General features: G+C 46.7%; 1 protein-coding gene and 1 long non-coding RNA gene across 4 annotated transcripts in view; one reads left to right on the top strand and one right to left on the bottom strand.

Moving 5' to 3' along the window:
* Positions 1-23475, bottom strand: part of ube2e3 (ubiquitin-conjugating enzyme E2E 3 (UBC4/5 homolog, yeast)) — a 241462-nt gene extending 217987 nt beyond the window's left edge. Inside the window, exons 1-3 of one of the 3 annotated variants that reach the window (XM_072477497.1) lie at positions 23421-23475; positions 22223-22412; positions 21738-21788 (exon numbers count right to left, since the gene is read on the bottom strand). In XM_072477497.1, the coding sequence (XP_072333598.1) occupies positions 21738-21788; positions 22223-22412; positions 23421-23460 (281 nt within the window). In that variant the 5' untranslated portion in view covers positions 23461-23475. Of the gene's footprint in view, positions 1-21737; positions 21789-22222; positions 22413-22627; positions 22800-23091; positions 23310-23420 lie in introns of those variants that run through there. The other 2 variants (XM_072477515.1, XM_072477506.1) reach the window with 2 other exon arrangements.
* Positions 23476-23598: 123 nt separating this feature from the next.
* On the top strand, positions 23599-24861 carry LOC140392160 (uncharacterized). Its single transcript, XR_011935253.1, has 2 exons — positions 23599-23755; positions 24598-24861. It is a non-coding gene; the product is annotated as an uncharacterized lncRNA (long non-coding RNA).
* The last annotated feature ends 2530 nt before the right edge of the window (positions 24862-27391 follow it).

The raw sequence follows: 27391 nt of genomic DNA, 5'->3' as shown, positions 1-27391 counted from the left end.
ATAAGAGACAAGATTTATAATAATCTAGATAGGAAAAATATGATCAGGGATAGTCAGCATGGCTTTGTAAAGGGTAGGTCATGTTGCAGCTGTACAAACCTTATCGAGTTCTTTGAGAAGGTGACGGAACAGGTAGACGAGGGTAGAGCAGTTGATGTGGTGTATATGGATTTCAGTAAGGGGTTTGATAAGGTTCCCCACGGTAGGCTATTGCAGAAAATACGGAGGCTAGGGATTGAGGGTGATGTAGAGATGTGGATCAGAAATTGGCTAGCTGAAAGAAGACAGAGGGTGGTGGTTGATGGGAAATGTTCAGAATGGAGTTCAGTTACAAGTGGCGTACCACAAGGATCTGTTCTGGGGCCGTTGCTGTTTGTCATTTTTATCAATGACCTAGAGGAAGGCGCAGAAGGGTGGGTGAGTAAATTTGCAGACGACACTAAAGTCGGTGGTGTTGTCGACAGTGAGGAAGGATGTAGCAGGTTACAGAGGGACATAGATAAGCTGCAGAGCTGGGCTGAGAGGTGGCAAATGGTGTTTAATGTAGAGAAGTGTGAGGTGATTCACTTTGGAAGGAATAACAGGAATGTGGAATATTTGGCTAATGGTAAAGTTCTTGGAAGTGTGGATGAGCAGAGGGATCTAGGTGTCCATGTACATAGATCCCTGAAAGTTGCCACCCAGGTTGTTAGGGTTGTGAAGAAGGCCTATGGAGTGTTGGCCTTTATTGGTAGAGGGATTGAGTTCCGGAGTCAGGAGGTCATGTTGCAGCTGTACAAAACTCTGGTACGGCCGCATTTGGAGTATTGCGTACAGTTCTGGTCACCGCATTATAGGAAGGACGTGGAGGCTTTGGAGCGGGTGTAGAGGAGATTTACCAGGATGTTGCCTGGTATGGAGGGAAAATCTTATGAGGAAAGGCTGATGGACTTGAGGTTGTTTTCGTTGGAGAGAAGAAGGCTAAGAGGAGACTTAATAGAGGCATACAAAATGATCAGGGGGTTGGATAGGGTGGACAGTGAGAGCCTTCTCCCGCGGATGGAAATGGCTGGCACAAGGAGACATAGCTTTAAACTGAGGGGTAATAGATATAGGACAGAGGTCAGAGGTAGGTTCTTTACGCAAAGTGGGGAGGCCGTGGAATGCCCTACCGGCAACAGTAGTGAACTCGCCAACATTGAGGGCATTTAAAAGTTTATTGGATAAGCATATGGATGATAATGGCATAGTGTAGGTTAGATGGCTTTTGTTTTGGTGCAACATCGTGGGCCGAAGGGCCTGTACTGCGCTGTATCGTTCTATGTTCTATAGCTAGCACAAATAGAAGACAGTTGGGTTTGTTGCAAGCTAATGATTTCAGTCCCAAAATATTGCTGCAATTCCTCAGGATGGAGGTCCTCAGTCCAATCATCTTTAATGCTTTTTCAATGGCCTCCCCAGCATCATAAAGTCAGAAGTGGGAATGTTCACTTATGATTGCAGTGCTTAATTTGTCTAAGAAAATTAACAAGGCCTGGATAACCATGTTTCGGCCGATAAGTAGCCTGGACACATATTTGGGTTGATCAGTATCAAGCAACATTCATGGATGCCAAAGAAATGCCAACGCAGTCTGAACACTTCCCCATATTATTCAATAACATTATTAGAACCTCTTATCATCAACATGTTGGGGATTCTCACTGACCCGAGATTGAACTGGACAAGCCCCATAAGTATGGTGGCTGCAACATCAGGTTGATAGAGGTAATCGGCAGCAAGTGACTCACTTCCCAACTCCCACAACATTTGCACCACTTAAGCAGTGTGATGGAATGCATTCCACTTGCCTGGATGAAAGCAGCTTCAATACCACATCCACCACCTTAAAATTCACTCTCTCCACCATCAGTGCAAAGTAGTCGCAGTTTTGCATCATGTACAAGATGCACTGCAACATCTTGGCAAGACTTCGATAATACCTCCCAAATTTGTGCGCTCCACTAGCTAGGACAGGGCAGCAGGAGCAAGGGAATACGACCAACTGCAAGTTCCCCTCCGAGCAACACAATATCCTTTGTAGCAGCATAAATAGTTACCGTCAGACATTTTCTAGATTGTTCTTCTATTAGAGTATCAGACGAACAGCAGCAACTGAATTCTCTATATAACTGTTCAGTTATGATTTACCATTTTTATATCACAGGAAAGGTCCTTTGGTCCATCGAGTTTGCACCGGCACATGGCAACTGATCTGCCAATCTTAATGCCACTTGCCAGCACGCACTTGGCCCATAGCCTCAAATGTTAAGACGTGCCAAGTACTCATCCAGGTACTTTTCAAAAGTATGTGAAACAACCCGCCTCACCACCCTCCCAGGCAATGCGTTCCAACCGTCACCACCCTTTGGGTAAAAAAGGTTTGCCTCAAATCCCCCCCGAACCCCACCTTGAACTCATGTCCCCTCGTAACCGACCTGTCTTCATAACTAAAATGTTCCATCCAAGGCAACATCCTGGTGAAGTTTCTCTGCACCTGCTCCAATCCCATCACATCCTTCCTATAATGTGGCGACCAGAACTGCACACAGTACTCCAGCTGTGGCCTCACCAATGTCCAATATAACTCCAACATGACTTCCTTGCTTTTGTAATCCATGCCTCGATTGATAAAAGGCAAGTGTATGCCTTTTTCACCACATTATTAACCTAGCCTTCTGCCTTCAGGAGGTTTATTTACAAACACACCAAGGTCCCTTTGTTCCTCACGATTTCCCAGTGTGGGGACTTCCGGTGGCAGCTATGGAGGAGCAAGTCACATATTTGGTGGCTCCCGCTCTGGTCGACTTTTGGACCTTTCCCCCGTTTTTCTACCGGACTTGAATTGTAAAACGGATGTTAGTGGCAATTGTTTACCGAATTCCCACTTTGGTGCATGGAGAGAAGGACTAGAAGTGTTCGTAAGGGCAGAAACAAAAAAGATAGAAAAGGCTTGGGCTGTAGCTGCAACAGAAGACAGCATGGCGGGCGGAGGTTCGGACCTCTGGCTTGTCGACCCAGCCGTCTATGGAGCAGCTGATGCAAGTCATTCAGGAAGGCTTTGCTACGCAGAAACGGGACTGCTTGGACCGGATAAAAAAAATTTTTTTTAAGAGTTCATTGAGCGGTTGGAGCATAGATTGGATGCCCAGGATCGGGCGATCCAGAAGGTGGAGAAGGCGCTGGCTGAGCAGAAGGAACATCAGAGTGTGGTGGAGCTGGAGATGCTGAGGGACCAGCAGAAGAAGCTCCTGGAGAAGGTGGAGGAACTAGGTCTCGCCGGCAGAACCTAAGAATCGTCGGGCTCCCGGACGGGTCTGAAGGAACGGACGCTGGGGCATACAGGTTTGTGAAGCTGCTGGGGGATGGGGCATTCTCCCGGCCCTTGGGAGTTGGATAGGGCTCACACGGCACTCGCGAGGAAGCCGCGAATGGGAGACACATTCTCTCTCTTTCTCTCTCTCTTCCCCCCCCCCCCCCAAGGGCAATGGTGATGATATTCCACAGGTTTTCGGATAAGGTGCGCATTCTACAGTGGGCCAAGCAGACACGGAGCTGTAAATGGGACAACAGCATCCTGAGGATTTACCAGGACCTGAGTGTAGAGGTGGCCAGAAGGAGAGCAGGCTCCAACCAGACCAGGTCAATCCTTTTTAAGAAAAAGGTGAAGTTTGGACTGTTATACCCAGCCAGAGGATCAGCACTTCGACTTCCGAGTCACCTGAGGGCACGTTGGACTTTGCGAAAAAGGGAAGGCTGGTGATGGACTGAGAACTTCTGAACTTGGCTGTGGAGAGACAGCAGGTAAATGGAGTTGAAATCAGCCATGATTGAATGGTGGAGTGGACTCGATGGGCCGAATGGCCTTACTTCCGCTCCTATGTCTTATGGTCTAATGTTTTTGGTTTTTCTTTTTGTTTCTCTGTTTTTGTAAACAGTTTCACGTTTTGCGTTTCATGGAAGCTGTTTGTGATGCCGTTTGCATTGATTTGGAACCAGCGGTAGAGCTGAGTGAGTTAAGGTTTTCATTTGCACTGTTGGGGGATGGAGGTGTGCTTGTTTTGATCTTGGTGTTTTTCTGTTGGGCAATTGTTTGGGGATTGTTTGTATGAGCGGGGAAACAATAGGTGGGAGACTATCTGGCGCCAGGGATGGGGGCCACCAAGCTAGCTGGGCGAGCTAGCTCTCAGAAGCGCAGTTTGCAGGGGGGGGGGGGGGGCACATGTCTTTGGTTTAGTAAAGGGGTTGGGTTACAGGGCGTTAGTTATTAGGGGAGGGGGCGCGAATGTTCTGTTGACGAGGAAGGGACTTGGGCTGAGGGACAGAGAGGAGGTTGGGGGCGGGGGTTGCACCGGTGGAGGCGCAGAGCACGGGCTGCAGGTGTGCCTAAAAAGGGGGATGGCTGATCGGCAGAGGAGGGTGCAATGAGCCCCCAACTAGGCTGATCACCTGGAATGTTCGAGGGTTAAATGGGCCGGTCAAAAGGGCACGTGTGTTCGTGTATCTTCGGGGATTGAAGGCAGACGTGGTAATGTTGCAGGAAACGCACCTTAGAGTAACGGACCAGGTTAGACTGAGGAAAGGCTGGGTCATTCAGGTCTTTCACTCGGGACTAGATTCAAAGACTAGAGTGGTCGCGATCCTGATCAATAAGCGGGTGGTGTTTGAGGCGGGTAGAATAATCTCAGACATGAGAGATTGGTACATTATAGTCAGTGGGAAGCTAGAGGGGGTGCAGGTGGTATTAGTAAATGTGTATGCGCCAAATTGGGATCATGTGGAGTTTATAAAGAGGATGCTGGGGAAGATACCGGACCTGGACTAGCACAGGTTGGTCATGGGACGGGACTTCAACACAGTTATGGACCCTGGCTTGGACCGGTCAAGCTCGAGAACGGGCAGGGTGCCAGCAATGGCAAAGGAGCTAAGAGAGTTCACGGAGCTGATATTGGGGGGGGGGGGGGGGGGGGGTGGTGTTTGACAGATGAATGGGTGTGCGAACGGCTGAGGAAATGTATTCAGAGCTACCTGCAGGTCAATGACACGGGGGAAATTTCAGCAGCGGTGGTGTGGGAAGCACTGAAGGCGGTAGTCAGAGGGGAGCTGATTTTGATCCAGGCCCATAGGGAGAAGGTGGACAGGGCAGAGACGGACCGACCGGTAAAGGAGATACTGCAGATTGATAGGAGGTATGTGGAGACCCCAGAGGCAGGGGTTTTAAGGGAACGGTGGAGGTAACAGGTGGACTTTAGCTTGGTGACCACAGGGAGGGCGGTGGAGCAGCTGAGAAAGGGGGGGGGGCGGCGATCTACGAACATGGAGAGGAGGCCAGCAGAATGTTTGCACAGCAGCTTAGGAAGAGGGAGGCAGCTAGGGAAAGTAAAGGATGGAGACGGGAACCTGGTTGGTGATTCAGTAGGGGTGAATAAGGCGTTTAGGGACTTCTACAGCAGGCTGTACAGGTCAGAATCCCCTATGGGGCCGGAGGGAATGAGACACTTCTTGGAGGGGCTGAATTTCCCAAAGGTGGACGGGGAATGGGTAGAAGGGCTGGGGGCCCCAATCATGCTGGAAGAGATAGTGGAGGGCTTGAAGGCCATGCAGGCGGGTAAGGCCCCGGGTCCAGACGGGTACCCAGTGGGAGTTTTATAAAACGTTCTCAGGGATATTGGGGCCGGTGTTGTTGAGAATGTTCAATGAGGTAAGGGAAAGCGGGGTGTTGCCCCCAACGATGTCATAGGCAACGATTTTGCTGATTCTTAAGCAGGACAAGAACCCGGAGCTGTGTGGGTCCTACAGGCCATCTCCCTGTTGAATGTAGATGCTAAGTTGCTGGCCAAAATCTTGTCCTCCAGGATTGAGGATTGTGTTCCGGACGTTATTGGGGAGGACCAGGCGGGGTTTGTTAAGGGCAGGCAGTTGGTGGCCAATGTAAGAAGGCTGTTAAATGTGATCATGATGCCCCCGGAAGGGAGGGAGGTGGAGGTAGTGATCACAATGGATGCAGAAAAGGCTTTTGATCGGGTAGAATGGGACTGAGAGAGATACTGGGACGGTTTGGATTCGGGCAGGCTTTATTGACTGGGTCAGGTTACTGTATCAGGCTCCTGTGGCAAGTGTACAGACAAATAGGACAAAGTTGGACTATTTTAGGCTGCACCGGGGGACAAGACAGGGATGCCCTTCCCTCTCCACTGTTGTTTGCGCTGGCTAAAGAACCGTTGGCAATTGCTCGGAGAGCCTGGAGAGGACTGGTCTGGGGGTGGGTGAAGCACATGGTTTTGCTGTATGCGGATGATCTGCTTCTGTATGTTTCTGACCCAACAGAGGGGATGGAAGAAATCATGAGGACTCTAGGGGAATTTGGCCGGTTTTCGAGGTAGAAGCTTAATATGGGAAAGAGTGAGATGTTTGGGGTCCAGGCAAGGGATCAGGAGAGCTGCGGTTTAGATTAGTAGAGGAAAGCTTTAGGTACCTACGCATCCAAGTGGCGCGGGAATAGGACCGGCTGCATAAATTGAATCTGGCCTGGCTGGTGGACCAAATGAAGGACGATTTTCGGAGATGGGAGCGCTTTCGTTGTCTCTGGCTGGGAGGGTGCAAACGGTGAAGATGACGGTCCTCCAGAGATTCCTATTTGTATTTCAGTGTCACCCCATCTTTATTCCGCTGTCCCTTTTTTTAAAGCGGGTCAACAGAGTGATCACGGGCTTCGTCTGGGCGGGCAAGATCCCGCGAGTAAGAAATGTAATGCTCGAGTGGAGTCGGGGAGAGGGCGGGCTGGCGTTGCCAAATTTTAGCAACTATTACTGGGCGGCTAATATAGCCATGATCAGGAAGTGGGTGGTGGGTCGGCATGGGTGCATATGGAGGCGGCTTCATGCAAGGGCACCAGTTTGGGGGCGTTGGTAACTGCACCTCTGCCATTCCCGCTGGCACGGTACTCCACCAGTCCAGTGGTGGTGGCGGCGGCATGTGGCAGCATCGGTCTGGGCCCCAATCTGTGATAATCACCGGTTTGCCCCGGGGAGTATGGATGGGCGGTTCCCGTTATGTCGGAGAGTGGGGATTGAGAGGATGGGCGATATGTTCATAGAGGGGAGCTTTCAGAGTACGAGGGGAGCTTTCAGAGTATGAGGACGTTGGAGGAAAAGTTTGGGTTGGCGAGGGGAAACAAATTCAGGTATCTGCAGGTGCGGGACTTCCTTCGGAAACAGATGTCAACCTTCCCGCTCCTATCACTAAGGGGGATTCAGGACAGGGTAGTTTCCAGAGAGTGGGTAGGAGAAGGGAGCATCTCGGACATTTATAAAAGGAGCTTCTGGGGTCAGAGGAGTCGCAGACCGAGGAGCTGAAGCACAAGTGGGAGGATGAGCTGGGAGGTGAGATAGAGGATGGTCTATGGGCAGACGCGTTGAGTAGAGTCAACACGTCCGCAACATGTGCCAGGCTCAGCCAAATACAATTTAAGGTTGTTCACCGGGCTCACATGACAGTGGCCCGGATGAGCAGATTCTTTGGGGTGGAAGACAGGTGCGCAAAATGTGCGGGAGGACCAGCAAACCATGTCCACATGTTCTGGGCATGTCCGAAGCTTAGGGGATTTTGGCAGAGGTTTGCAGATGTCATGTTAAAAACAAGGTGTTAAAAACAAGGGTGGCACGGAGTCCAGAGGTAGCGATTTTCAGGGTATCGGAAGACCTTTGGAATCCAGGAGGAGAAAGAGGCAGACGTTCTAGCCTTTGCTTCCCTCACTGATGCAAGACTCACTGGCCTGTAGTTCCCTGGCTTATCCCTACAGTCTTTCTTAAATAGTGGGACCACATTCACAGTTCTCCAGTCCTCTGGCACCTCTCCCATGGCCAGAGATGGATGAAAACTTTGGATCAGGGCCCCTGCAATCTCCACCCTCGCCTCCCACAGCAACCTGGGAGACAATTTGTCCGGAACTGGAGATTTCTCCACTTTTAAGCCTTCCAACACCTCTAATACCTTGTCCCTCCCTATGACAACTTTCTATGGGGCTGGTTTAGCACAGGGCTAAATAGCTGGCTTTTAAAGCAGTGTAGCCAGTTAAAATGGCTAACTCACGATTTAGAATGGCTAACCCCGATTTAAAATGGCGAACGGAAAAGGCTGATGGGAAAATCAGCCAACAGGACTAAAACAAGCAGCTGTAGGTAAAACTGTGTATTCGACTCTGGGAAGGCCAGACAAGATCGATACCTGCAGCCATCAGCATAACAAAACACCAGCCACCTGAATACTAATTAGCAATCCCCAGGAACAATGTGCAACAAATTAAACACACAAAGCCAACCCAGACTTTTCGGCGCCAACAGGAGCCTACACAAAGAGAGGTGAACGACCACCTCAAAACCGCCCATCGATCAAGGAATCGCTCCAGCATTGGAGAAAATCGAACCAAGTGATTGGGACAAACTTGGAACCAGGTACAGGGTCCGCCCCGAAAGGCGGGAAGCCCCTGGGGACTATAAGAATAGAGTCAAGTTCAAATAGACCCTTCTGCAACCCCCTTCTGCCTCCTGCACCCTTCTGCAACAGCCGCTCAAATCGTAAGTCTTACTTCAACGCTCGCTACGAGATAGGCGCTCCTAGCTATCGATCTGTACCAGCTTCAAATCCCGCAGGCTCAGAACCCAAACGAAAGGCCATTTGTTTCCCTGACCTGGTGGGCCATTTCCAAAGTTAAGTATTGGCCTGTTAGTTGTAGGAAGTAGCTTAGAAGTAGAATTAATGTATAAGTATTGACTGCTGTAAATAATAAATGTGCATTGATTTAACTCTTACTAAGCGGTGTGTTGGATTATTGATCATTACTCGGACTTGAACCACGTGGCGGTATCAGAAAGATACCTGGCGACTCAAGAGCAAAGGTGATAGAACAAGAGCAGTTAAACTAAGGCTAAAGTTAGCAGCAACATTAGACCAAGGCAGGCCCGCAGCACGGGTTCAATTCCCGTACCAGCCTCCCCGAACAGACGCTGGAATTTGGCGACTAGGGGCATTTCACAGTAATTTCATTTGAAGCCTACTGTGACAATAAGCAATTTTCATTTCATTTTTTTTTTTTCATTTCAACAATCTCAGTCTCTCTCCCAGAGTTCCATAACTGACTCCTCATTCTTTTGAGCGAAAACAGATGAGAGATGTGAAATATGACGTATACTAACCAGAGACTCCGCAAAAAATATATCAGCTGCAGATGTGAAATATGAAGTATATTGATCAGAGTCTCCAAGAAATATATCGGCTGCTGTAAATTATTAGGATGGAATTTCTATGCTATCCACATAGACACTGATCACAATTGAAAGGAAGAGCTTGCATTTATTTATGTTGTGCCTTTTAAGCCTCAGGACATCACAAATTGCTTCTCAGGCGATGTAGTGCAGTCAATGTTATAACTGTAGTTAATTTCACACACAGCAAGGTTTAAAATCAGTTGCGATATAAATAAACAGATGATCTGTTCTAATAATCACAAGAGATAGGCACTGCTGGCATGTATTGCTCATCCTAGTTGCAGTTGGAGAGGTGGTGGTGAGCCACTTTTTTAAAAAAACATTGCTACCTGTATGCTGAAGGTACTGTCAAAGAGAGTGTTAAGAAGTTCCAGGATTTTGACCATGACATTAGCAGAGCTCATGCTCCAGGCCAGAGGTAACTACAGAATAATATTATAGAAAAACTGAAATGGCAAAATGTTTGTTTCCATTAACTATGCACTAATTGAACACTTGGCTTGTTGATACCACTTGCCTGGAGTAGCCTTAAATGTTGAAGGCTGGTTAGCAGAGGAACATGACAACCATGTTCCAGTTTACCAAGAATACACCATGGGAACATCATTATATTTTCCAAGACATTGCTTTTAAGATCAATGCTACAAGTTAGCAAATTCAGGTAACTATAACTGTTTATTAAGGCTTAGGTCAGCCACCATTTTAAAGTCATGACATTCCTCTTACCATCATAAATGTCTAAGTTCACACAGGGATTTTATTATGTGACATAAAATTAGTTATACTGCAATTCACTCTAAGAGGAGCTGGCCACATTGACACTTCGCCACTGTCAGGAGCGTGTAAATTAGTTCCAACAAGCACGTGCAGATAAGAGTTTTCAGTAGTAGTTCAGTATATCTCCTATGGCATTACTTGTCAGTCAGTGGATTTCTTGTTTTCTCAATAAAAAGGGTATTATGCTCTGTAGGGGTAACATGTTGGTCACAGATAAACAATTTTTAAAAAGTAGATCACGATGGCAGTGGTTAGCACTGCTGCCTCTGTTTTTGTGAATTTTTAAAAGTTTATAGCTTATATGGATAAATATAAAGCACTGCTGCCTCACAGCTGCCTCACCAGGGTCCCAGGTTCAATTCCGGCTGTGGGTTACTGTCTGTGTGGAGTTTGCATTTTCTCCCAGTTTCTGTGTGCGTTTCCTCCGGGTGCTCCGTTTCCCTCCCACTGTCCAAAGAAGTGGTTAGGTGGATTGGCCATAATAAGTTTCCCCTTAGGTGGGGTTACTGAGATAGGGGGAGCCAGTGTAGGCTGAACTAGAGTGCTCTTTCCAAGGGCCGGTGTGACTCAATGGGCCGAATGGCCTCCTTCTGCACTGTCAATTGTAGGAGTGTCAAAAAGGTTAGGTGGGTTACTGAGATAGGGCAGAGCCAATGTAGGCTGAAGTAGCGTGCTCTTTCCAAGGGCCGGTGTGACTCAATGGGCCAAATAGCCTTCTGCACTGTCAATTGTATGATTCGATTAATGTTTATATACAAACTCAACTTGAAAAAGAGTAAAAACATGTAGAAATACAATGCACATCTCGGTCAGTGTCCAATTGTGGTTAGATATCATAAAATCTAGTGCAGAAGGAGGCCATTTGGCCCATAGAGTCTGCAGCAGCTCTTAGAAAGAGCACCCCACTTAAGCCAACACCTCCACCCTAGCTCTGTAACCTAGTAACCCCAGCTAACCTTTTTCGGACACCAAGGGCAATTTATCATGGCCAATCCACCAAACCTGCACATCTTTGGACTATGGGAGCACTTGGAAACCCATACAGACACAGGGAGAACATGTAGACTCTGCACAGACAGTGACCCAAGCTGGGAATCGAACCTGGGACCCTGGAGCTGTGAAGCAACCGTGTTAACCACTGTGCTACCATGCTGCCCTCAATTGGAAGGCTTACATTTTTTAAATTAACATATGGAGATTCAGAGTAAACAGCTTGCAAGTAGTTGTTCTGGTAGTAGAAACCTCATGGCAATGAAGAAAAACACTGATGCTTTCTACATTATAGGACACACAAAACAAGCTCTCAGTGGGGTGTACCCCCACCACAACCTGGAATAGTGGGTGCACTGCACATGTTCAGATTACACAGAACTAAAACCAGCACTGTCACGGGTAAAAACATCAAGTGCAACCCGATTTTAGGTATTGAATTTACACAACTTGGGCGAATCCAGAGGCCAGATTACAGTGGCAAGTTTGCTAAGTATCTCCCAATGTCTGCGTAGATCTCACCCCCACAACCCAAAGATGTGCAGGGTAGGTGGATTGGCCACACTAAATTGCCCCTTAATTGGGGGGGGGGGGGGGGGGGGCACTCTAAATTTATTTTAAAAAATAATTTTTAAAAGTTGACCCAAGAAAAGGCAATAGGGATTTAGAATGGTAAAAATTGATTGTTACAAAGATATGGCAATAGGAAACTAAATTGTGCAAACAGGAAATGCATGCTGACCAAGATGAATAGTTCTTTTCCTTCATGTTTGGACTTTTCTTTCTCCCATTCTTTACTATCTCTGAACGAAGTCTTACAACACCAGGTTAAAGTCCAACAGGTTTGTTTCGATGTCACTAGCTTTCGGAGCGCTGCTCCTTCCTCAGGTGAATGAAGAGGTCTGTTCCAGAAACACATATATAGACAAATTCAAAGATGCCAAACAATGCTAGGAATGCGAGCATTAGCAGGTGATTAAATCTTTACAGATCCAGAGATGGGGTAACCCCAGGTTAAAGAGGTGTGAATTGTGTCAAGCCAGGACAGTTGGTAGGATTTCGCAGGCCAGATGGTGGGGGATGAATGTAATGTGACATGAATCCCAGGTCCCGGTTGAGGCCGCACTCATGTGTGCGGAACTTGGCTATAAGTTTCTGCTCAAGTTCCGCACACATGAGTGCGGCCTCAACCGGGACCTGGGATTCATGTCACATTACATTCATCCCCCACCATCTGGCCTGCGGAATCCTACCAACTGTCCTGGCTTTAGACAATTCACACCTCTTTAACCTGGGGTTACCCCATCTCTGGATCTGTAAAGATTTAATCACCTGCTAATGCTCGCATTCCGAGCATTGTTTGGCATCTTTGAATTTGTCTATATATGTGTTTCTGGAACAGACCTCTTCATTCACCTGAGGAAGGAGCAGCGCTCCGAAAGCTAGTGACATCGAAACAAACCTGTTGGACTTTAACCTGGTGTTGTAAGACTTCGCACTGTGCTCACCCCAGTCCAACGCCGGCATCTCCACATCATTACTATCTCTGAAGCAGAGAATACACAGCAATAACAGAGAGGATGAGTGAAGAGCTAGATACCAGGTGTTTAGTCAGACAGGAAAACTGGATAAGGAACAGAGTCACGCTGGGGACAGTTTTGACATTTGGTAGACCGGAGAGGGATCGCACAGCTTGACAGCACAGGGGCTGTGGGGTTTTTTGCAGCATGGGGGGGGGGACAGAGAGACATGGCAGAGGAAACTAGAGATTTAGAAGAACGGAGGGGTGGGGCAAGAAAGAGCAAAGCAGATCTGTGGCCACAAGTAAGTCAAAATACTTGGGCAGCAAAAACAAAACAAAAAAAAGGACACATGCTGTTTTCAAATGATCGAAAAGTATCTTATATTCGCCATATTTGTAGGTCATCCATCCAAGTAAGACTCAGGTGAAAACAAGATAGCAAGGAAGGTTTAAATGTATTGATAAAGCTGAAGATTGAACTGCATGCACATCAGGTTAGTGCTCGTTACTTCAAATTGAAGCTGATCAGGCACAGCTGGCATGAAACAAAAAACTACTCACAATTATAAAAGCTTTAGCATTTAGTTGACTTAAATAACAAAATCTGAATTATATTGAAATCCAGAGTGAAAATAACTAGTGGGGAAACCAATGCTTTAAAATGAAGATTGGGAGCAAAGGCTGCATTTAAAGACAAGATACATTCCGGAGAGGGATGGTCAGGTGAGAACTAGTTGAATATAGAAAGTTATATAGAAAGTTCAGAGGGGAAGTGAAAAAAGTAGAGTAAGAGAGAGTCAGAGAAGAGATTGCAAGTAATATGAAAGGGAATCCAAACGTTTAAGAAGCGGGGCCGATAAGGGGATTTACCTATCGAAGAAGAAGACATAGATGAGCTACTAAATGAATACTTTGATGCTATCATTAGGATGAGAAAAGAGGATAGTGGCAAAATCATTCTGAAAGAGGTATTTGAAACATAGAAGTTATTAGAAAAGCAAGCTGGAAAGTTGATAAGTCACCAGGACCGATCAGATGCATCTGCAAACAGAGAGAGAAGCAAGGGTGGAATTTGTGGAGGAACTGGCCATAATCTTCACTACACCTTAGATGTAGGGGTAGTACCAGAATAGAGAATTACAAATGCTGCACCCCTGTTCAAAGATAAAACAGGGTGCAACGGTAGTCCAGCAACTACATGCTGTCAGTTTCATCTCAGCTGTGGATTATCGTTTCTAAAGATTTTCCCCAAAATAGAACTAATATTCACTTGGATAATGATATTAAAGGATAACCAGTCAGGATATGCTACAGTTCATAAAAGTTGAAAATATTAACTGGTTTTGTCCTATGAAAAAAATCCAAAATTGGATTGCATTTCACTATTCTTCAACTTATGGTATCCTTAACAATAGCCAATTGAAAGTGAATGACTACTTCTATTTAAAAATCAACATGTTTACTGTGAATCTTGTGCTTGACCAGAGCTTGCACTAAGAACAAGCAACACAAACTTAAAAAAGGCATTTTTGATAGTCAGCAAGTTTAAAACCGAAGCACCTGAACACTGACCTAACGTTACCAGCAATCACATGTATAGCAACAGCATTGTTTGCAAGCGATAGCAATTCATCTCAAGATATTTGTACAGCATATTTCTTAAAAACTAATATAAACACTGGTCTTGCAATTGATAAAAGATAGCAACATCTCGCACCTCAAAATGGCCCATTTCACAACACACCCCAAATAGCTGTACACAATGCTGTTAACAAACGTTCATGCTTGATAAATGCAAACAAGAAAATCTTCCACTTATACCCCAAATGAAGTTCACCAAACTAACATCATGGGTTGGATTCTCCACCAGCGGGATGCTCCATTTTGCTGGCAGCCCGGGGGTTTCCCAACGGTGCGGGGCTGCCGCACAATGGGAAACCCCATTGACCAGCCAATGTAATGGAGTATCCCGCCAGCAGGGTGAATCTGAAAAGTTGTGCGGCCAGGCGGAGAATCCAGCTCCAAGTCTTTTTTTAAAAGTCAGTTTTCTTATTTGAGAGAAACCAAAACTTCAGACATTTACTTAGTTCTACCTACTCTATGTCGGAGAGTGCACACCAGGCCAAAGGCCACTGACAGCCCAGGCAACAACAAACGAATTGAATTATCCAACCTTTGGCATGGTTAACTCGAGTGGAGGAGAAACAGATCAACTCTGGCTGCTTTGAAATTACAAACCATGGGACTGCTTTAAAGCTGCCATTGACTGACAATCAACATTGTCAGAACAACCCAACAGGGAAGCAGACCTTGTTTGTGAAATTCCATTAAGACGAAGCGGCTTTTTTTTTTTAAAAAGTAGTTTCAGATGACAATTTTCAGTGTCCCAAATATCATTCTCCGATATCGGCGCGATGTCCGCCGACCGGCGCGAAAAACGGCACGAATCAGTCCGGCATCACGCCGCCCCAAAGGTGCGGAAGTCTCCGCATCTTGAGCGGCCGAGCCCTCACCTTGAGGGGCTAGGCCCGAGCCGGACTGATTTCCGCCCCGCCAGCTGGCGAGAAACTGACTTTGCCAGGCGGCGCATGCGTGGGAGCGTCAGCGGCCGCTCACGGCATCCCCGCGCATGTGCAGTGGAGGGAGTCTCTTTTCCTTCCGCCTTCGCCATGGTCTCCGCCATGGCGGAGGCGGAAGAGTGCCCCCACGGCACAGGCCCGCCCGCGGATCGGTGGGCCCCGATCGCGGGCCAGGCCACCGTGAGGGCACCCCCCGGGGCCAGATCGCCCCACGCCCCCACCCCCCCCCAGGACCCCGGAGCCCGCCCACGCCGCGTCCCACAGGTGGTTCAATCCACGCCGGCTGGCGTGGGTTGACAGCGGCGGGACTTCGGCCCATCGCGGACCGGCGAATCGCCGGGGGATTCCTGCCGACCGGCGCGGCGCGATTCCCGCCCCTGCCGAATCTCCGGTGGTGGAGAATTTGCGACACGGCGGGGGCGGGATTCACGCCGGCCCCCGGCGATTCTCCGACCCGGTGGGGGGGTCGGAGAATCATGCCCCAGTTCTTCACATGACCAGGCCATTACACCAAACAAAACAAAAACAGATCCAATATTCATCTATTTTCGCTGAAACATGGTACTGGGCTGCAAATTAGCTGTCATGTTTACTGTTGATTGTGTAGGATATAAAAGACACTACCCAACTCCTTCTCGGAGTTGAAGAAAAGGTTTCCCATACGCGCACAAGTGGAAGAAAAAGGTTTCCCATTGACATTCTTTCCTCTTTAGACATTTATCTTAAAATCAGTCATTAAATATATTTTGAGGAGCCAGACACGCTGCAAACACCAAACTTTTTTTTTTTATAAATAAAAGCGGATAGATGTGATCCCCTCAAAAAGAAAATCCTTAGTTGATCTTTGTGGCGCAGTCAATCTCTCTCCGAAACCCACAGTTTCCTGCAAACATCCCTCCCGGCCAATGTCTTCGACTGGGCTGTCGCATCCCAAACCATGTCTAACTTTCTCGATGTGTGAGCTTTTCCAATCTGGCTTCCATCCCTGGCACAGTAAGGCAACAAATTACATCTCATGTGACAGATTATGGAGCACTATCTTTTTTCATCCTGTCACAGTTTTTGACAAGGTTGACCACGCTTCTTATCCTCCTGCCATCAACGGAGAAGGACTTCCCTTGGTTTTTATCCATTGCGATCTGTCCAGTCATAGCTGGAGAACCTTCTGTAATGAATTTCCTCGAGTCCCCCCGTGCATACCTCCAAGTCTGACTATGACCCGTTCTTCCTTTGCTGCACCATCGGCAGCCATGACTTCTCAGGAAATCCCTCCAGAGACCACCATGTCTCTCCCCTCCAAGATAGTATTTGGATATATCTCCTAAATCAAGTTGAGTTACTTGTTATAATGTATTTTTTGCTGCCGCCTTGTGTTAATTTCTGCCTGATTGGATATTCATGAAACACCTTGGATAGGATACTTCCATTATGGTGCTATATCAATGCAAGTTCTTTAAAAGTTGCCAAAGTGCCTCAATTGAACCTGCCCCACTACACACATGCAATGTATTCCAGATCTTGACAACTTGCTGCATGAAAAAAGGTTTTCCTCATGCCACCACTGCTTTTGTTGATTACCTTCAATCTGTACCCTCAGTTCTAAATCCTTCCACAAATGGGAACAGTTTCAACTGGAAGGAACAGGCCATTGGGGTGTCTATCAGCCTGTCATTGTTTTGTCAGTTCATTCTCCCATTGGAAATATAAAAACATGAATACACAACCTTTTCAAATGCATTATACGAGGAAACATAATTTTGGTTCACCTTAAAATTAACATCTCATAATTTAAGTGCTTTGTTATTTCCTTTAGTGGATCACAAATCAGACAGACACTTTAAAATTTCACCATGTTGAACGTATTGAAAAGTATAAATGTATCTAAATGCAAGAAACAAGTAGAGTGTGTCATTATTTAAGCTTAAGAGGCCCACAATTTCATGTACAAAAATAAAAAAAAAATCACATTTCATCAAGAAGAGTAGCTCAAGTCCAACTTCAAATTCTTTTTTTTTTTTAAATATATAAATTTAGAGTACCCAATTTTTTTTTTCTCCAATTAAGGGGCAATTTAGCGTGGCCTATCCACCCGACCTGCACATCTTTTGGCTTGTGGGGGTGAAACCCACGCAGACATGGGGAGAATGTGCAAACTCCACATGTACAGTGACCCAGGGCTGGGATTCGAACCCAGGGCTGGGATTCGAACCCAGGTCCTCAGTTAACCACTGCGCCATATGCTGCCCTTCCAGCTTCAAATTCAAGGGAGTTTTTAAAAGTTTGATTTTGAGACTACAAAATTAAAGAAGTTCTAATTACAAATCTAAGTGTCAATTTGAATTCAAAGACTCAAGTGAATTGATTCAGGGGCAGCACGGTTGCTTAGTAGTTAGCACTGTTGCCTCACGACAGGGAGGACCCGGGTTTGATCCCAGCCCTGGGCCACTACCCTTGTGGAGTTTGCACTCGTGTCATGTGTGGGTCTCACCCTCACAATACAACAGATGTGCAGAGACCCACAACAGATGTGCAGAGTCATTCGGACTTCCGGTGGCGGCCTGGAGTAGGAGATCGCGTATTTTGTAACTCCCGCATGTGACGGAACCTTTGGACCCTTCCTCCTGAGTTTTTCTCGGTGGTTGGTGAGACAGTGAGGAGGAATCCTCCACCAGTATATGGATATGTGGTCTTATAAGAGATAGCCGAGCAAAGAAGGCACATGCGGAACCTACGGCACAGGAAAACATGCCGGAGGTGCAGGATCCTAGCTTGGCGGCTCAGTGGTGAAATTCATTCAGGAGAGTTTCGCCAAGGAAAAGGAGGAAAGTTTAGACCCGATCAAGGCATCGATCGATCGGGTGGAACAGAGACCAGAAGCCCACGGACTGGCGATTCAGAAGTTGGTCGAGCACGAGGATCAGCTAACCGCGCTGGAGGCGGAGCTGATGAAGGACCACCAGAAAAAGCTGCAGAAGGTGGAGGACCTGGAAAATAGATCCTGAAGACAGAACTGGAGGACTGTCGGCCTCCCGGAAGGCAGCGAGGGATCGGACGCAAGGGCATATGTGGCGAATATGCTTGAAAAGTTAATGGGGCGTTTGCTCGACCCTTGGAAGTGGACAGAGCGCATAGAGTGCTTGCGAGGAAACTGCGTGTGAATGAGCCGCTGAGGGCGATGGTGGTGCGAATGCACTGGTTCCTAGATAAAGAACAGATTTTGCGGTGGGCCAGGCAGACACAGAGCTGCAAGTGGAAAAACAGCGAGGTGCGCATCTACCAGGACTTCGGTGTGGAACTGGCTAAACGAAGAGTGGGATTTAATGGAGTAAAATCAGCCCTCTTCAAGAAGGGGGTGAAGTTTGGAATGCTACATCCAGCAAAGGGGGGGGGGGGTTTCAGGGTACAAATTGAATATGGGGAAGAGCGAGATGTTTATGATCCAGGCAAGGGGGGGGGGGGGGGAAGGAGAGGAGACAGGGAGAGCTGCCATTCAGAGTTGTGAGAGGGAGCTTCCGCTACTTGGGAATCCAGGTAGTACGGGAATTGGAGCTGTTACGTAAACCAAACTAAATTTGACCCGGCTAGTGGAACAAATGAAGGAGGACTTCCGATGGTGGGACATGCTCCCGCGGTCACTGGCGGGGAGGGTACACATCGTGAAAATGACAGCCCTTCTGAGATTTGTGTTTGTTTTCCAGTGCCTCCCCGGCTATATCCCAAAGGCCTTTTTTAAGCGGGTAAATAAGGTGATTTCTGGTTTTGTGCAGGCTGGTAAAACCCCGCGAGTGAAGCAAGTACTGCTGGAGCGTAGTCAGGGGGAGGGTGGGTTGGCACTGACGAACCTTAGCACCTATTACTGGGCGGCAAACAGCCATGATTAGGAAGTGGGTAGTTGGGAGGGGGGTGGGGGGGGGGGGGGGGGGGGGGGGGGAACGCACGCGAGTGGAGGCAGCATTGTGGAAGGACACAAGTCCGGGGGCATTTATAATGGCACCTCTGCCATTCTCACTGGCCTGATACTCCACAAGCCCGGTGGTAATGGCTGCCCGGAGAGTCTGGGGGCAGTAGAGGAAGCATGTGAGTGGAGGGAGCATCGGTCTGGGCTCCAATTTGTAACAATCATTGGTTTGTTCCAGGGAGGCTAGATGGGGGGTTTCAGAGATGGCAGAGAGCAGGGATCGAGAAGCTGGGAGCTTTTCCTGTTGGAGAATTGAGAGGAAAAATTTGAATTGCCAGGAAGGGATGGGTTTAGTTATCTGCAGACACAGGATTTTTTTGCGAAGGTAGGTTTCGACCTTTGAGAGAGAGAGAGAGAGAGAGAGAGAGAGAGAGAGAGAGAGAGAGAGAGAGAGAGAGAGAGAGAGAGAGAGAGAGAGAGAGGAGAGAGATGAGAGAGAGAGAGAGAGAGAGAGAGTGTATAGAGAGAGAGAGAGGAGAGAGTAAGAGAGAGGAGAGAGAGGCAGGATTGTGGGCAGATGCTTTGAGCAGAGTCAACACGTCTCATCATGTGCCAGGCTCGGCCTGATACAATTCAAGGTTGTTCACCGGGCACACATGACGGTGGCCCGGATGAGCAAGTTTTTTGAAATAGAGGACGGGTGTGGGAGGTGTGCGGGAGGGCCAGCAAACCATGTCCATATGTTCTGGGCATGTCCGAAGCTTAGGGTATTCTGGCAGGGATTTGCAGAGGTCATGCCCACGGTACTAAAAACAAGGGCGTGCCGAGTCCAGAGGTGGCGATTTTTGGAGTGTCGCAGAACCAGGAGTCCAGGGGGCGAGAGAGGCTGAAGTCTTGGCCTTTGCCTCCTTGGTAGCCCGGAGACGGATATTGCTAGCGTGGAGGGACTCAAAGCCCCCAAAATCTGAGATCTGGGTTAGCGACATGGCTGGGTTTCTCAGACTTGGGAAAATTAAGTTTGCCTCAAGAGGATCAATGCTCGGGTTCATCCGGAGGTGGCAGCTATTTGTCGGCTTCTTTGGCTATTTTCTGTTTAGGATAGGTGGAATTTGTTAGGATTGGAGATGGTGTAGGCACTATGTTTATATCTGTATTTGTACTGTTTACTGTTATTATTATTATGAAACCCTTAATAAAATGTTTCACAAAAAATGTGCAAATGAGGTGGATTGGCCATGCTAAATAGCCCCTTAATTGGAAAAGAAAAATGGGTACTCTGGTGAATTGATTCATCGAAATTACAGTGCAAAAGGAGGCCATTCTGCCCATCGAGTCTGTACTGATCCTTGGAAAGAGCATTCTACCCAAGCTCACATCTCCACCCCTTTTTTGGACACAAAGGACAATTTACACTTTTTGTAATCAGAATTATTTCTGTTAATAACAAGCCAACATTGAATCATGAACTTTTGGTAATTTGGTCATCCCCAGCAAAACTTTTCATTCTATTCCATTCCCTCCCAAAGCAATAGTGCAGCCCAGTATTGCCATTTTACAGTATTCTAAAGCAAATAGCAGTAACAAACACTAGGTATTTGATGTAAACCTTGGACTTGGAAGTCAAAGCATTTAGTGATTGACAACTGAAGTAAAATTCAGATGTCTTTTCGTAAGACCTTTGGAAAATGTTTGCTTCATTATATTTTTTAATGTACTGCAAACGTCACAAGAATTACTCAATTATTTTTATTTTGTAAATCAAGATACCTTTTTTTGCTAAAGGTGATAAAAGTTACCAAATTTACATTAAGACATTCCATATAAACCGGATTTCCACACACCTTACAAAATCAACATCATGAAGAGTAGCATTTTAGAATATTAACAGTTCATTGTTAATTTGATACTTTTTTTTGCTAAAGGTGATAAGAGTTACCAAATTTACATTAAGACATTCCATTTAAACTGGATTTCCACACACCTTACAAATTCAACATCATGAAGAGTAGCATTTTAGAATATTAGCTCATCGTTAATTTCATAAAATGAAGGCAGATGACATTATTTCACTTCTCTGCCACACCAGAACATTTCTGAGTTCTCAGGCATACTTCATGTGCATTACTTTACTGACAACAAATAAGTATCAAAAGTTGGTTAATTAATTGAGCACAATTTAAAATTTTAACATTTCAGTTTAGAAGCTACATCTCACCAAACACTTATTTCTCTCAAAGGCAAGACAAAAATTTCTGTCTCCAACAACACAAATTGCAATCCAACTACAACAGTTAAATGAGTTATTTGATCCCCTCCCAAAAGGTAAACTTGTTGCAGTTTTTCCAGTCTTAGAAAAACAGCATGGGTACTGTAACAATGAATTTAAACAAAAAGTAATACCTAGGAGAACATTTAAAAACCTTTATATATCTCAAGATGTCACTGTGCGTTCAGGCATTTACAGACATCCATCAATAACTGATACAGAAGTCTACTATTTACAAAGAACAATTAATTACTTCCCATAACTTATGCTTCATCTCATGCACTATTTAATGGTCTATCAAATGCCTGTGTCCAGGAAACTGTAATAGGCATGCATTCACTGGCATCACACATTTACTTAAATTGCAACTTATGGTACTTAATCACATTTTGTAACCTGCCCATTGATCCATCTCACTTACCTGCAGTTTGGGGGCGGATCAAGTGTGATTTCTGCTAGTTCCTTTTGAATTCTGAAGAAAAAATTTTAAAAGAGATTTTTAGTATCAAACACTGTGCTGCATGTAGATGTAAAAGAACGATTATAGTGCCCTCTATCACCATCCTTTCCTCAGCAGCTCACCCAACCAGAGTGGAAAACATGGCTGCTTCCTCTTTGTTCTCAACAGCGTTAAACCCAAATCCCATAACAGGACAAGTTTTCACTACATGTCGCTTTTTAATTTATATAGTTTAGCCCAGAACGGGTAAAAGGGTATACCAAAGATGCAAATAAGGGTAATTTGTCCCACTTGAGACCGGTTTTCCCCCAAATTGTTCTCTTTTCAAGCTTATATGCAAATTAAGAGAGGAGTGTTTATATTGACATATTTGATAAGGACTTTAAAGGAGTGCAACCGAGATTGGCAAAATGCCGGTGATCGAGTGCTGAAACAGACATATTTACCTTTTAGCACTGGTGGAGAGTTTGGCTGTGGTTTTGCTGGATACCTTGGGGTCTTTCTTTTTCGGTTGTTGTTGAGAGGATGGCTCTTTCCTCTCCTCTTGCGGGTTGTCACGCTGGTCGGCATCCGAGCTCCCACTGCTTGTGCTCGGACTCTCGTCGTCAGACCTCTGCCTCTCGCTGGACATCTTCCCTGAAGCGTCAAAAGAAGCCACACAAATTACCACATTCACCAAAGAGAGGGGTAAAGCAGAAATACTATTTAAAACTAACGATTCGCATGGACACCAAGAAGCAGTGCTCGTGGTCACAGAGCGGACAGACAGCAGCTCTCTCTCTCTCCCCCTCTCTTTCCCTCCCCCTCCTCTCCAAAGATTTAAAAACACACTTTGCATCGGATTTACATACCGTCGACGGACAGAAGAAACATAATTTAAGGATTGTAAAGTCTATGGTTTAAACAAATCAAGTTGTCTTTGTGCAGGGTAAGAATTGGCGAGGGAGGTCATGGGGTGTCTGCTGTAAAACGAGGTTTTGTTGTGCAAGGTGGCACTGATCGGGATTTTAACACTACACGATCTTGACGGTCATTTATAAAAGGGGGAGGGGGGTGGAGAACTAGACTGAGGCCGTCAGGTCTGAAGGAGGTCAGGGTCAGAAATCTGTGGCAGGCTTGGGTGACTGTATTTTAAAGATTTATTTTAAATTGTCCTTTTAAAAAGCGGGGCGCTCCAATCAGCGTGGCACAGCAACTGATGCGTGAACTCAGCTCTCTCGACAACCGCTGAACAATGAGGAGGAATTTGTCAAGTTTCCCGACCAAATTCTCTACCGTTTTGAAAAAAAAAACTGACGGCCAACTTCCTCCTTACCTTAGGGTGATCCGAGCCCGAGGCCTGTGGCCGAAATGGACGGGGTGGGCAGCCGATGTTGAGGCGAGAATGTTTTTTTTAAAGAAAATAGCAAATGTATATGGAAGGGTGGGGGAGGGAAGGAAATTAAAAAAGTGTCAGAAGCGCACGGTCTGAATCATTGAGTCGGAAAGCGAGTGCTATTTCTCCTCACTCGCTCGCCCGGCTGTTTAATTCGCCTCCCGCCGGCAGCGCACGGATCGCGCCGAGTCAGCAGCGGCGACGGCCCCCTGAGCGCGCATGCGCGGGAGCGCGCGCCGCGGGCTAACGGCTCCGTGTTCTTCACCTGCCTTTTAAACAGTGACCGTCTCCCAACTGAACCCAGCTCATAGATCACATTGCATTACAGATCGCTCAAAATACATAAACTTATCCCCCTCGGGCTTCGAAAGGCGACGTCCGCTTAGAACCCGCATCTCCTCCTCTCAGTCAAGAACATCCGTTTTGAAAAGATAGGACGGGATGACTGGAGGTATTGCACACGTACTCCACACGTTTCATCAGCTGTTTATGTTTATTCACTTCATCGGGTCGGTACATCCTGTCAAAACAAAGACTCAAAGCGAATCCTGCCTAAATTAACGTTTTCAGTGGAGATCCTTTGCCATATCAGACAACCAAGGAGGTGAGCGTATTCCTTGCCTTTAATCGCGCGTGCAGGTATAATGTGTGGTTTGTAGGTTAAAATCATTTGCATGCGGTCATTGCTTGACCCACATTTTCCTAAATGATGTGTAAAATGTCGTGGGGCTTGGCTTCAAATGGGTCTGTCATCTGTTCGAAACTTATCCTTCTTGATCAAACGTGCTGAGTGCCTCGGCTGAGGCGGGGGACCTGTTAATCTGTTGTAGAGTTTTTAAAAGATTTTATGAAATTATGAATTCCTTCCTCACCCCCCCCCCCCCCATTAAAAAAAAAAGGTCTTGTTGGTTGGCTGAGTGGGTCACTGAAATAATATGTGATCTACCCCAGTGAAGGATAACGTTAAAGTGAAAAAGAAGGAAAGAATGAAAGAAACAAGTTCAGAAAATGCTGGACAATCTCAGTGGGTCTGACAGCATCTGCGTAGAGAGAACGGAGCTGAAGTTTCGAGTCTGAGTGACTCTGTCAAAGAAACAAGTTGCTGTACCTACTGCTGTTTACAGCCCGAGAGATCCCAATAAAAGTTCTTTTCAAGTATTGTCGCTGTTAGAATGTAGGGAAATTCGATGCAGATAGATCCAGGCCAGTTGAAAGGAAGCACCTTTGTTTTGTCCATGATTTCAGTATCAGCATCTGCTCAGTGTCCCGGTGAGCTGCAGCCACTTTGTAAACCTTTTGTGAGTATTTGTCATGAATGTCCAACTTTTAAAACAATCACAGGAGACCTGCTGAGCTTTTTCCAGCGCCCTCTGCTCTTGGTTCAGTTTCCAGCATCCGCAGTATTTTGCTTATTTTAGCGTTTAATTCACTGCATTTCTTTTCCAGGACTGCCTTCCTTGTAAAAATACTGCTCTTCTCCAACGGGATTTCAGTTTGTCTCTTTTACCACGTTCTTTTGTTCTTAAAGTTGCTACTTTTTGTTGCAAATCCAACGAACACATCCTCCTTTCAGTTCAGACGAAGAGTCTATGGATTGGAAACGTTAACTCTGTTTCGCCACTTGCTTTTCTGTTATATATTAATGATGTATTTTATCTATTTCATTGTATTTACTTGCCACCAGAAAAATAAATCTGTTCATCAGTAGTATATGTATTTGTACTTAAGTTCATTTATTTTATATAATCACTCTCATTTTTCATGTTCATGTTGTTTTTTAGATTTCAAGTCCTGAAATGAATATTTAAGAAATAATTTATTTCTGTAGATGTCTCCCTTTAATCATATTTTCATTGCTTGGAATATGAGAGCTTTAACAAAAGATGTTTCCAAAAAAGGTTTCTTAATTTAATAGAGAGAGCTTAATGTAACCAGGATCTTCAAAATCCCAAATAACCGACAATAGGGCCTGGATTTTGCAATTTATTTGGGAACAGCAAGTAGCTCAAATAATCGAAAGAATAAAATTACCTTTTCTTCGCCTCTTTCTAACATCTGCAGTAACATGCATGATAGAATTTTGATAATTGATTCAGTGAGATGCTGACAAATGAATTTTTGCTGAGGGGGTAAATTTGGTCTAAAAAGGAGTTTGACACTGAGATAAAGTAGGTTTGAACCTGTAAAACCATTAAGTAACATTTCCCTTGCTCTGCTTACTACCAAAAATTAATTCAACTTAAGACTACAGTGTCATAAAATGTTGTGTGTACAGTAATGCACTAGTTGAATCAGATCCTAGGCCAGGGGTGGACAATCTGTAGCCCGGGGGACACATGTGGTCCACCTGGAGGCTGAGTGCGTTCCAAGAGACATTTTGTTGATTGTTGCCCATGTGCAGGTTTGCCAGATTCCATTTGTTTCTGTCCACATAGTTTTTTTCCTCCCCGTATGACTGAAGTGATACTCACATAAAGCAAGGGCATGTGAAGTGAGGTGAGTGCTGATTGAATCATAGAATCTCTACAGTGCAGAAGGAGGCCATTCGTCCCATCGACCTTCTGTACCGACCTTCTGAAAGAGCACCCTACCCAGGCCCACTCCCCTGCCCGTAACCCCACCTGACCTGTACATCCCTAGACACTAAGGGGCCATTTGTTTTTATCATGGCCAATCTGCCTAACTTGCACATCTTTGGACTGTGGGACAAAACCGGAGCACGCCAAGGAAAACCATGCAAACACAGGGAGAATGTACAAACTCCACACAGACAGTCATCCAAGGCTGGAATTGAATGCGGTCCATGGCAATGCTAACCTCTGTACCATCCCACACAACATTGAGCCGCGTGATCCTTCTACGTCCAATCAAAGTGTACATATTTATTTTGTTTTTACCGTTTGACGTTGGTGACAGTTCTGATGCACAATCAATTACACAAAGATGAGAGCTGAATGCAACTGAGGCTTTATTACACTAAGATGAGTGGCCTCCTACAGCAGTTGGCGAAATGGCTGCTGTATGGAGAGCACACATTTATACTCCGCCTACTGGGCGGAGCCAGCAGGCAGGGATCTACCCCTGTACCTGTAGTACGGGCCTTACCACAAATCACCTAATATATACATCAGTGGTGACTACCACATTCACCCCCTGTTAAAATTGAGTCCGGCGGGGGTGGTGGAGAACTATATACAAGTACATGTTTTAACTACAGAGAAAAAAATGGAGTTCTGATCAAGTTATAAGTTCAGTCGGTCCGGAGGCATGCCCTGGACAGTGAGAATGGCTATGCAGTACCCTCGGATCGCCACGGAGTGGGACCCGGAGGCTAGGGAGATTCTCTGATTGGCGGGTTGTACCGCGAGGGAGCAGCGCCTTACCGTATCGGGATGAATGAAGCACTCGGTGCTCCCGGAGTCCAGTGGGAGATCTCGTGCCCATCAAATTTCACGTTTGTCGAGGCGGTTGCTAGGTTGTGTGGGCGAGACTGGTCAATCGTGACCGAGGCGAGACGCGGCTGATCGTTGATGGTGGCAGATGATGGGGTGCCCGGGGGGGCATGTGTCCTAGTAAGATGGCGGTGCCCACAGGCCACATGTACCGTGGGGGAGACAAGATGGCGGCGCTTGATGTTCCTGGGGAGGACAAGATGACGGCGCCCACGGGCCGCACGTGGTGGGGATTGAATAAGATGGCGGCGCCCACGTGCCGCACGTGGTCCGAGGAGGGGAAGATGGCGGCGTCCACTGGCCGTGCTTGGTCCGAGAAGGGGAAGATGGCGGCGCCCACTGGCCGTACGGGGGGGGGGGGGTGGGGGTCGGAATAATAGCGGCGACTGAACGGGCCTGGCACACCGCCGTGAAGTGCCCCTTCTTGCCGCAGGTCTTGCAAAGGGCACTCCGGGCCGGGCAGCATTGTCAGGGGTGTTTTGGCTGCCCACAGAAGTAACATTTGGGGCCCCCGGAGTTGGTTGGCTGCTGCGCGGCACAGGCGTGGGATTGGCTGAATGGGGTCCCCGATGGGGCGGCCGTCTGCGGAGTCCCCAATGCGTAGGAAGGGTGGGCCACACGGCCGGGGGTGTAAGCCTGGATGTTGCGCGAGGCGACCGTCAACGAGAGCACAAGCTTTTTGGTTGCCGCGAGGTCGAGCGTGGCCCCTTCTAAAAGGCGTTGGCGGATGTAATCTGACCCTATCCCCGTAACAAAAAATTCCCTCATAAACAAGTTCGAGTGTTCAG

The sequence above is a fragment of the Scyliorhinus torazame genome, chromosome 2, assembly GCF_047496885.1.
Source record: "Scyliorhinus torazame isolate Kashiwa2021f chromosome 2, sScyTor2.1, whole genome shotgun sequence".
NCBI lineage: Eukaryota > Metazoa > Chordata > Chondrichthyes > Carcharhiniformes > Scyliorhinidae > Scyliorhinus > Scyliorhinus torazame.
The sequence above is the reverse complement of the archived record's forward strand: the minus strand, read 5'-3'. Positions and strand labels throughout refer to the sequence as shown.